The sequence below is a fragment of the Arachis hypogaea genome, chromosome 5 (assembly GCF_003086295.3).
Source record: "Arachis hypogaea cultivar Tifrunner chromosome 5, arahy.Tifrunner.gnm2.J5K5, whole genome shotgun sequence".
NCBI classification, from domain to species: domain Eukaryota; kingdom Viridiplantae; phylum Streptophyta; class Magnoliopsida; order Fabales; family Fabaceae; genus Arachis; species Arachis hypogaea.
Genome location: NC_092040.1, coordinates 12,752,500 through 12,763,790, shown reverse-complemented (window position 1 = coordinate 12,763,790; position 11,291 = coordinate 12,752,500). Strand labels below are relative to the sequence as shown.

Here is an 11,291-nt window from a genome sequence, read left to right as displayed (position 1 = left end):
ATACGAAGTAATATCCCAAAATACAAAGTTTATACAATTTGATATATTAAGTTTTAGATTAAAAACATAGAAATTATTTATTTTTTTTAATTTTTTCTTCTAAAATCTTATACAAAAAAGGAAAATGTAATTATAATAATTAATTAAATAGTATATCTACCATCTACTATTTTTAATTAATTATTCTAATTAGTATGTTCACTATTTACTTACTACTCATTCAAAATTATATATAAAAAAATCAATGATCAATTGAATTTATATTTTGATAATATTAATTTTTATATAATTTTTTGTATTATATTTTATATGAATTTGTAAAAAAAATGGCATTATCAAAATAAAAACATTATTATCTCTTATAAATTATTAATTTAAAGTTGTTTTAATGATATAAATCTCTATCGGGTATAAAAATTTTAAAATTTATATCTAAACTATTACAAATTATCATAATTTATACCTATATTAAATTATAAATAAACCGCTAGAGAGTAGAGATTAAAAGAGTTTACATAAAATAAATAAAAAAATATAAAACGTACGTGGAAAGGGATCGGAGTCGCAGATTCAAATTCATTATGTAGCTATGTAGCTTTGAAAACTGAACCATCGACATAGATGATGATTATTTTTAATTAGGAGAAAGTGAGCCAATTGAGTTTATGAGTCAGTTTTAATTAACTCAATTCATTAATAGTTTGATAAGTTGATTGTAAACTGATGAATCAAATATAAACTTAAAACTAAATTTATAAATTAAATAAGTCAAATTTAAATTTGAATTAGTTTAGCTCATTGTAAATTGATTCTATTATATATATATATATATATATATATATATATATATATATATATATATATATATATATTAATTATTAATACATATATTTTATATACATTTAATTTATATTTTTAATATTATATATGTATATAAAATAGTAGTATATAATTTTATATATATTAGTGTTTTTATTTAAAATTTTATAATTATTTTTTATATGATTTTAATGTAGGATATAAATAAAAAATTTATAATTAATAGATATACAATATATAAAATTATATTTTTTAGTATATATAAATTATAATTTATTAATATAAAATTATAAGTTATGTTCATGTTATTTAAGTTAATTCGTAAGTTCGAACCGGTTCATAAATTTTGGATGAATCAAGGTTAAACTTAAAAAATAAACTCAATTGTTAACGAGCTAAGCTCAATTTTCATAAATGAAACTTGAATTTGATCTAACTTGACTCAACTCAATTCACTTTCAACCTTATTTCCAACGGCATAATACTACAAGTAATAGTAATAATAACCTTGTTTTCTTCCTTCAATTTCTCATTATAATAATCAACATTCTTTTTTATGACAATCTTATGTTGACGACCATATGAATATTATTTAGTCGACTTTAATTATATATTTTTGTTGGATTTATATTTTGAAAATATAATAAATAAATATAATCTAATTACAAAAATAAAATAAAGTGAACCAATAAACTTTAATTTGAGAAAAAGAGATATAAAATAAAATAGAATGTATAATAATGTTAAAACAATTTTTTTTTATCCATTAAATTTTTTGTTATGAGATCAAATTTATTAAATTTAACTCAGTTTACATTGGCAGTGTTCGTAATTGAGTTTAATTATCTGACTTTAATTTGAATAAAAACTCAACTATATATTTTGAATAAAATCAATATCAGTTTGATTCAATTTTATTTGAAAATTTGCTTTGAATAAAATAAACAAATGTATATAAATTTGATAAGCCTATTTGATTTTTTATTTTGACTTTTATAAATAGAAGACAAAACCTTATTATCTAATGTTTTTTATAAGAGGTCAAATTAAGATAATTAAAGTTTTTTTTATTTTCAATCTTTTGTCTTCCAAAAGTAGAAATATTTATTTTTTGTAATTAGAATATATAGTTGAATTTATTAAATATTATTTTTTAATTTTCAAAATCAAATTAAACTGAATCACAAAAAATTTGATGGATAAAGAAAAGTTGTTTTAACATCATTATACATCTATCCTACTTTATTTTATATCTTTTATCAAATTTATTAAAAAAATACAAAATTTGTATTTATTCAATAAAATAATATAATATAAAAAAATATTTATTGATATTAAAAAATTGAAATAATAATAATAATAATAATAATAATAATAATAATAATAATAATAATAATAATAATAATAATCCCATGGCTGTCCATTAAAATTAAACAAGTGCCCACAATCACAATTCCTCAAGTAACAAAAGAATTATAATTATAATTATATATAGGTGAAAACTCAGATCGACTGCACTACCTGGGTTTTCACCTTATATATAAATAGATAAATAGGAGATGAAAATAAATTATTTAAAATTCAAAATTTAAAAATAAAAATATATGATTTGAAGCTCTAATTTAATTTACACAAAAAATAAAGTTGGAATTAATTAATTGAATGAGGATATTTTAAGTAAAAAAATTTATTAAAATTTTAGTCTCTATCTTCAAAAATTTTAGTATCTTATGAGTCTCCACTTTTTGAGATATTGAAATACTAAAATTTTAAAGACAAAAACTAAAATTTTAGTACCAAATTCTAATTCTCTATACCTCAAAATAAAAGCAGTTTATATCAAATAAATTTAGAATGAAAATGTAATTATTATTGAAAAATAGTAATTGAGTAATTTTTAGTTCTATTTTATTTATTTATGTAATTTGTCTTATTTTTTAATTTTTTTAATTAATAAAATATAATTACTAACATTTTCTAAATAATAATAATTTAACAACTTCAAAATAAATAAATAACATAAAAAATGAAATAATAATAATAATAATAATAATAATAATAATAATAATAATAATAATAATAATAATAATCCCACATAGGGGTGTTTATCCAAATTAAACAAGTGCCCACAATCACAATTCCTCGTGCAATAAAAGAATTATAATTATAATTATATATCTTTATCTTTATCTTTATAGTATACAAATGGGAAGTTCATATGTTGATGTGGCGCTCATACGTTGAGTCCGGGAGTTTATTTGCTTAGGTGTCATTATTAAAAATTTTTAGAATTATATTTATTAATTATAAATTATTATTTGCTTAAGTTGTTATTTTCAAATTTTAAGTTTGGGTTGTTTTACTTATGTTGTTATTTTTAAAATTTTAAATTATTTTATTTAAGTTGTTATTTTTTAAATTTTAGATTGTTGTACTTAGATTATTATTTTTTAAATTTTAAATTATTTTACTTAGGTTGTTATTTTTTACATTTTAACACTATTTTTTAAAAATTTGTTAATTCTTTTTACTATTATTTTTTAAAATTTTGTTGATTTTTTTAAAATTTGCAGCTACATACGCTCTTTTAAAGAACTTTAGAGTTTTAAAAAAATTTACGTTAATTATATTTCGGCTGTTACATACTAATATTACTATAACGGTTTACGTTAGTTTAGATTTTTTAAATTATTATTTGTTTAGGTTGTTATTTTTAAATTTTAAGTTTGGGTTGTTTTACTTGGTTTGTTATTTTTTAAATTTTAAATTAAAGTCAACCAAATTTAAAAAAATTTAGTTATGATGCAACTATAAAAGTATAAGTTATGAGAGATGTAAAGCACCACAATTTAAAGTACATCAATCCCTTTCTTTACATATATCCAAAATCTCTTTACTTATTCCAATGGCTGGTATTCACAAAATTGCTGACATCAATCCTACAATTGACAATTTATGTGTACGTATACGAGTAATACGGTTATGGACACTACCAAATTACGAAAATTCTCCATTGTCATACTCAATTGAGATGGTTTGGCTCGATGAAGACGTGAGTTTTCTACTAATATTTTTCTATTTTATTTTAAATTTATATTATTTATTTGTTTATTTAGGAAATTTAATCATTAATTTTTGTAGAATGCTATTTGTGTTGCCTTGGCTACTATAACTCATATTATGATATTTCAGATTGGTGGTACGACCAATGTGAATGCAACACGTCCACGTATGCTTTTACAAAAACTTTCAAATGTTCAAGTTGTGGCCGTCTCCCTTTATCCATAACTCTAAGGTTATTTATTTATTTTTTTAAATTAAAGTCTATGCACATTGGATTAGATATTGAATAGTCTATATTTAACTTTTTTTTATGTTATTTTCTTTTTTAAACAGGTACCGAATAAAGTTTGGTGTCATTGATGATTCTGACTGTGCATATTTTGTAGTCTTTGACAAGTAGGTAAAAAAAGTTTTGGAAAAGAGCTGTGTGGAGATACTTGATCCACTCATATTGATAAGATCTAACCAATATTTATTTCTAAAAACATAGTGAAGATATTTTTATTGGTAATTTTTATATTATTTATTATTAATATATTATGTAATACCCTTCAAAAAGGAGATTTATCGGATACATCTACACTTTTACTCAACCTAATTGATTTGAAGTTCAAATATCTGATAATCCACATTTTTCACCTTCTTATAAAGTTAAGAAGATGACTGATAATGTGGACCTTATAAATAAATTCAAAGAGGCTCACTCTATTCAAATTGTGAGTATAATTATAAGTGTACTTTCTATTAAAAATTAATATATTTTTTGCTTCCTTGGTCATTAATAGTATCTAATTTATAAATAATAATTAATAATTAATTATAATTTTAGAATGTTGACTACACCGGTGGTTTGCTTCCAATTTCAAAGACATCCTCAATCATTGAAGGGGAGAAAGTAGAAGGTGCTAAGGTATTTGTTCAAAAAATAATTTTTTTGTTTGTTTGTTCTCTCAAAATTAGATCTTAATTTTATTCAAAAAATATTAGTGAGATAAAATCAAAAGTTAGAAAGAAGTCTTTAATTTAACGTGATATTTTGTACATAATTTATTGCTTGAATTCTCCAATGAAGTTGCGGCCAGTGATAAATCCTAATTGTTGAAAAATGCTATTACACCAACTAAGCGATTATCCTCGGAGTCGGAAGAATCGAAGGTGGAAGAAGATACCTCAACTTGCAAGAAGATTAAGATTGAGAAAGAAACTTGAGAATTTGGATGCACATGTTTTGGAATCCCTTTTAGAGTCTATCTAATAGAATAATGCCAAGCATATGTTTGTTTTGGTAGAAACATTGTCTTTTCTTGAGTTGTTATTTTTCTTTTGGTTCTTTTCGATTTTTATGTTTAGAATTTAGAATTTTTTTTAAATATAAATTGAAGTTATTTGGTTATTACCTGTGATTTTATTTTTAATTTGATTTTTACCGTTGATATTCTGATAATATCTAATTTAATATTTAATGTCATAAAGTTATAAATTTTTTCTTTGAATTATTGTTGATATAATTAAGTTAGTTATTAATTTTTAATGTGTATTTATTTAAAAAAATCTAATTATAATTTTAATTAAAGTATTACAATTTTCATTAACAGTATGCTTTGCAATGACCATTAACAAGAGTCAGGGTCAATCATTATTACATGTAGGCCTTTATTTGCCAAAATCAATGTTCACCCATGGACAACTTTATGTTGCTTTGTCAAGAGTTAAGAGTCGCAATGGCCTCAGGGTTTTAATTCTAGACGAAGACGGTAATCCAAAGTTATCAACAACAAATGTCGTGTTCAAAGAGGTTTTTAATAATATTTAGGTAAGAATAATATTATTTTCACTTTAATAGCATGTTATGATTTATACTTTTGTACAAATATTTACTATAGATATAACTAATTTATCTATAACTCTTTTTTCAGATTTGAAATGAAATGTGTAACAAGGAGTACAACATCCTATGCCAATTGCTTTTCTAATGAAGTTAGTAAGATACTAGGTTGTCGATAAATTTTTATTAGCTTTTTGATAAAAAAATTTAGTATAAAATTAACATGCTATTATTACAATTATACATTTTTTATTTTTTTCATGTCTCCCTCCTTATGATTCAAGAATATTATAAATTCCAAATTCTTCTATTTATATTTTACTTTGAATAAAGATAAAACAACATATTTAACACGTTTATTATATAACGACGATAATAGTATTATACTAACTTTAAAAAATATATAGGTATAAAATATTATTTTTAATTTAACTTATCAAATTTAAATATAAGCCCGTGCACGCACGGATTTAACACTAGTAAATAGATAAATAGAAGATAAAAATAGATTATTCAAAATTCAAAAATCAAATCAAAATATATAATTTGAAAAAGATTGGATGATAACAGAATAAGCGAAGATAGATATTTAATATTTAATCAGTTGGATAAGTTTTATCCGCTAAGTAATTTAACTATAAATAAGAGTTATTCTTCTTTAGTGTTCACCTGTTTTAACTGATTGTTTGTGTTAGCTAGTATAATAATGGCGGGTGGCTTCATAGAGAAGGGGTCTTCCGAAAAGAACTATCCCGGAAAACTCACTTTCAGAGTCTTCATAACATGTGTCACCGCTGCATTTGGAGGTCTTATCTTTGGATATGACTTAGGCATTTCAGGTACGTATATGTATTTTATGTTAATAGTTTATAAAATCAAAGAGTTGATGATGATCCATGTTTTTGTGATGCTAAATGAATATTATAGGTGGAGTCACCTCCATGGATCCTTTTCTGAAGAAATTCTTCCCTGATGTGTACGCAAAGGAGCACAACATTAAGCCCACTGATAACCAATATTGTAAATTTGATAGCCAAGTGCTCACACTCTTCACTTCCTCTCTCTATTTGGCTGCTCTTGTGGCATCAATCTTTGCATCCAAGGTAACTCGAGCCTTCGGTAGGCGCCTCACCATGATCTCCGGCGGTGTTCTCTTTCTCGCCGGTGCAGCTTTGAATGGCTTCGCCCAGCAAGTTTGGATGCTTATTGTTGGCCGCATGTTGCTAGGTTTTGGAATCGGATGCGCCAATCAGGTACTTCTACTAATAATAATTAATCATATTATTATCTGTATGATGTTTCTTCCTAATTCATAATAATCATTACATGTTTTTATTCGTTGATATAGTCTGTGCCGATCTACGTGTCTGAGGTTGTTCCATAAATACAGAGGAGCACTTAACATGCTGTTTCAATTGGCAATCACCATTGGCATTTTTGTTGCCAATATTCTGAACTACCTTTTTGCCAAGATGGAGAACGGCGAAGGGTGGCGCTATAGCTTAGGTTTGGCAGGAGTCCCTGCAATAATGATCATCATCGGTGCAATGTTTCTTCCTGAGTCTCCAAACTCGTTGATCGAGCGTGGACAAGCTGAGAAGGCCAAGGAGGAACTAATCAAGATTCGTGGAACCGATGATGTTGACGAGGAGTTTAAGGATCTTGTTGTTGCCAGTGAAGCCTCCAAACAGGTCAAGCATCCTTGGTCTTCTTTGCTCAAAAGTGAGTACAGGCCTCACCTCACCATGGCCATAGCCATTCCCTTCTTCCAACAACTCACTGGCATGAATGTCATCACATTCTATGCTCCTGTTTTGTTCAAAACTATTGGTTTTGGTGGAACTGCTTCCCTTATGTCTGCCATGATTACCGGAGGTTGTAACGCCCTTGCCACCCTTGTTTCCATCTTTACTGTTGACAAGGTTGGCAGACGAAAGCTTTTCCTCGAAGGTGGTGCTCAAATGTTTATCTGTCAGGTATATTAGTTATATGTGTTTCATTAACTAAAATAAAAATTTCATTATTAATATTATTGTTGGTATATATATAAGTTTAATTTGTTGTGTATGTGTGTATGTATAGCTTGTGATCGCAGCTGCGATAGGTAGCAAATTTGGAACAGATGGAAACCCTGGAGTTCTTCCCAAGTGGTTTGCTTTAACTGTTGTGGTATTCATATGTATCTACGTGGCGGGATTTGCATGGTCGTGGGGTCCACTAGGATGGTTGGTACCAAGTGAAATATTCCCGCTTGAAGTTCGATCCGCAGCTCAGAGTGTCAACGTTTCGGTTAACATGATCTTCACCTTTGCCATTGCCCAAGTTTTCACTTCAATGTTGTGCCATATGAAGTTCGGGCTCTTCATCTTTTTTGCATTCTTTGTGATTGTTACGAGTATCTTTATCTACAAGTTTTTGCCAGAGACAAAGGGTATTCCCATTGAAGAAATTTCTCTTGTGTGGGAGAATCATCCTTATTGGAACAAATTCGTCAAGTCCTCTGCTCAAAAAAACAAAATTGCTGCACCAGATTCTCAAGTTTAGGATTCCATAAATATTCTTATCTTTTCTATTTCTTTCGTATACTGTTTATTATTGGTTTAGGTTTGTTTTTGTCTGGTTGTTATTGCTTCTGTGATATTCTATGAATCTTAAGAAAATTTTATAAAAGAGAATGCTAGAGCACTCCCAAGGCAGAAGCCAGAGTTAAGTTTCACCAGGGATTCTATTCCAACCTCTGCTATTCCCACGAACTTTAGAGGATATGCCATTGAATTTAGAATCAGATCGTCTCTTCCCCGCGGAACTAGTGTCTAGCGAAAAGTGAGGAGTTACAGCTTTGGGTGAATGAAAATCAGAATTAGTTGGTGTGAATGGTTTCAAGTGAGAAATTTGAATAATTATTGTTGATTTTATTTAGTCTAAATTTTAAATTTTGTATATTTTAAATCAATTTGGACATTTTAAATGTATACACGTATAAGTAGTTACTCTAATGTATTCTTGTATAGTAAGAGTATATTAGTGCTCTGAAAAATTATCCACTTGACTTAATATATGGATAATATAATCTAAGAGAATAATACTAAGATCTGACTTAATATATGAATAATATAGTGCAAGAGGATAATATTAGAATCTGTTTAAGCAGGGAAACAAAAATAATACTACCTATATAATATAGACATATTTTGGTAAAAAAAAAGTTAAAAAATCTAGCTTACTGGATCCATTAGATCAATAGATGTGGACCGCACGATGGAGTTGGAACGATTATGATTGGGGAACAGGCATGTTCTATTGGGAACACATTATCTCTTCCTCACTACTTTCCTTTTCGTGAAGCCGATTTTGATTCGGAGCCCTCTCACTCACACATCTCTTCTCTCTCTCTCTTGAATTCCGGCGAAGATAGAGTGTGATCGGAAGAGGAAGAAGCCTCCGGTGGTGCCGGCGGAGCAGAAGGAGAAGCATAAGCAGCATCTGAAGAAGACGAAGAAGATGTCGTTGTCTAGCAACAGACACGGTGGTGATGGAGGTGAGGTTAGGGCATCGCACATACTGGTGAAGCACCAAGGTTCGCGGCGCAAGGCGTCGTGGAAGGATCCAGAAGGCCAGGTCATCAAAAACACCACCAGAGACAGCGCCGTCTCTCAGCTAAAGGCCTTGCGTGACGACATCGTTTCTGGCAAAGCCAAGTTTGAGGACATCGCCTCTCGCTTCTCCGATTGCAGCTCTGCTAAGCGCGGCGGCGATCTCGGTCAGTCCCTCTCTTCTTCATATAATTCCAAATTTAACCAGAAAAATATCTATTTACTTAGTAGAGGAAGTGAAAAGCGTTGTTAACATTTCCTATTATGTTTAGATCTTGCTTGAGTAATTAGGTATCATTATGAATTGTCGTTGTTCACTCTGCAATTTGTTATTTGTTATCAACTTATCACGATAATAAGGAAGTATAATTGAGTTTACGAAGTGAGATTGCTTATCCTAATTATATTAGGAATTAGCTATTCTCGAATGATTGCTCTAAGATGGATGGATAATTTGATACCATAAGAATGTGTGTTAGTACTCTTGATTTTCGGGGTCTTTAGCATCCAGTGGTACCCGATTCAAGCATACAGGCTCTGGCATTGCATTGTATGAATCTTTTGCCATGTGTGGTTAGTGGTTACTACTTACTACCGAGAGACCTTAAAGTCAGCTCAAAATGCCATTCCACTGGTCTAACTATTTTGTGTCTCTCTCCAGCGACTTCCATAAATGGAGAATTCTTCTTTTTTAAACTCTTTTATTTGTGTTAAATTTAGAATAAAATCAGTCTGATTTTCACCTGACGAAGTAATATGTTCTATCTTCTCTCTACATGGGGCATATCAAACCCACATAATGGAATAAAGCTAAGCTGTTGTTGTTCTCTAATCTCTACAAAGTGTGATTATGATATGATTTCTTGTCATTGTACAGAACACAGACTAAAAGAGTTTATATCTGACAACATATATTGCTAGAATTCAATTTACAAACCCTGTGGTTGAATGATCTTTAAATTGCATAAATTTGTCAAGTATGTATTATGCGGTAGTTATTGTTACCAGTTTTCAATTTTTCATGATTGCATATTTTGCATATCCCCATCCCTCTGACCATCTTCTATTTCCATGTTTTAGACTTGGATCCTTCTGTCAATATTTGCATTTGTATCTAATTTTGCAAATCTGAGAGAATCAATCGGTTTCTTGGAAGCAGGTCCTTTTGGCCGTGGCCAGATGCAGAAGCCTTTTGAAGAAGCAACTTACGCTCTGAAAGTTGGTGAGATAAGCGACATAGTGGATACTGATAGTGGAGTTCACATAATCATGAGAACAGGTTGATTACTGCATGGACCATGGAGTAATTTTGTGTTGCTCCTCCTGCTTGGAGAGAACAGATTACATCTTTTTCTAGATTGGTGCGAGCTGGATTTTTCTTAACCTACGAATATTTTAGACATGGCATAGCCAGTGACCTTGTGTGAGTGATGCTTTATTGTTTTCTCTGTAATTGGAAGTTGTATGCGTAACTTTGGATGGTTGAATGCTACAGTGATATGACATTTGTATTATACAAGTATAAATATACTATAACAAAAATTCTCATTGCAATTTCAGCATGATTTAATGGATTTGAATATTAGTTTAAATTATTCTTTGTTTTTTTTGTTCAGACTAACTTTTTGCTGATTTTATTAGGTTTTTATTTTTATTTTTTCTGCAATGAATATGCAATCAAATATGTATTTTTTAATTTCTTAAACAAATGGAGCGTAGCAGTGATTAATAAAACATAGAAATACTCGCGACGATGGTCTCCATGGGGATGGGGATGGGATCAGAGGGATAGCGAGGAGCAAGCGTCTCCACGGAGTGGGATCAGATAGATGGTCTCCATGGATGATCTCTATGGGGATGGGATCAGAGGGATAGCGAGGAGCAAGCGTCTCCACGGGATGGGATCAGATAGATGGTTTCCATGGGATAGATGGTCTCCATGGGAATGAGATCAGAGGGATAGCGAGGAGCACGGATGGGATCAGATAGAT

General features: G+C 28.8%; 1 protein-coding gene and 1 pseudogene across 1 annotated transcript; both read left to right on the top strand.

Moving 5' to 3' along the window:
• The first annotated feature begins 6,413 nt into the window (after positions 1-6,413).
• LOC112803279 (sugar carrier protein C-like) lies at positions 6,414-8,251 on the top strand (annotated as a pseudogene).
• Positions 8,252-8,954: 703 nt separating this feature from the next.
• On the top strand, positions 8,955-10,892 carry LOC112800833 (peptidyl-prolyl cis-trans isomerase Pin1). Its single transcript, XM_025843236.3, has 2 exons — positions 8,955-9,467; positions 10,460-10,892. Exons 1-2 carry the CDS (start codon positions 9,209-9,211, stop codon positions 10,582-10,584), a joined length of 384 nt encoding a protein of 127 aa, XP_025699021.1. The 5' UTR covers positions 8,955-9,208; the 3' UTR covers positions 10,585-10,892.
• Positions 10,893-11,291: the final 399 nt, after the last annotated feature.

Bases quoted from the DNA above. Each gene is read 5' to 3' on its own strand.
- LOC112800833 (XM_025843236.3), top strand. From the start codon at position 9,209: ATGTCGTTGTCTAGCAACAGACACGGTGGTGATGGAGGTGAGGTTAGG. The intron at 9,468-10,459 runs GTCAGTCCCTCT...TCTTGGAAGCAG, and splicing joins TAAGCGCGGCGGCGATCTCG to GTCCTTTTGGCCGTGGCCAG.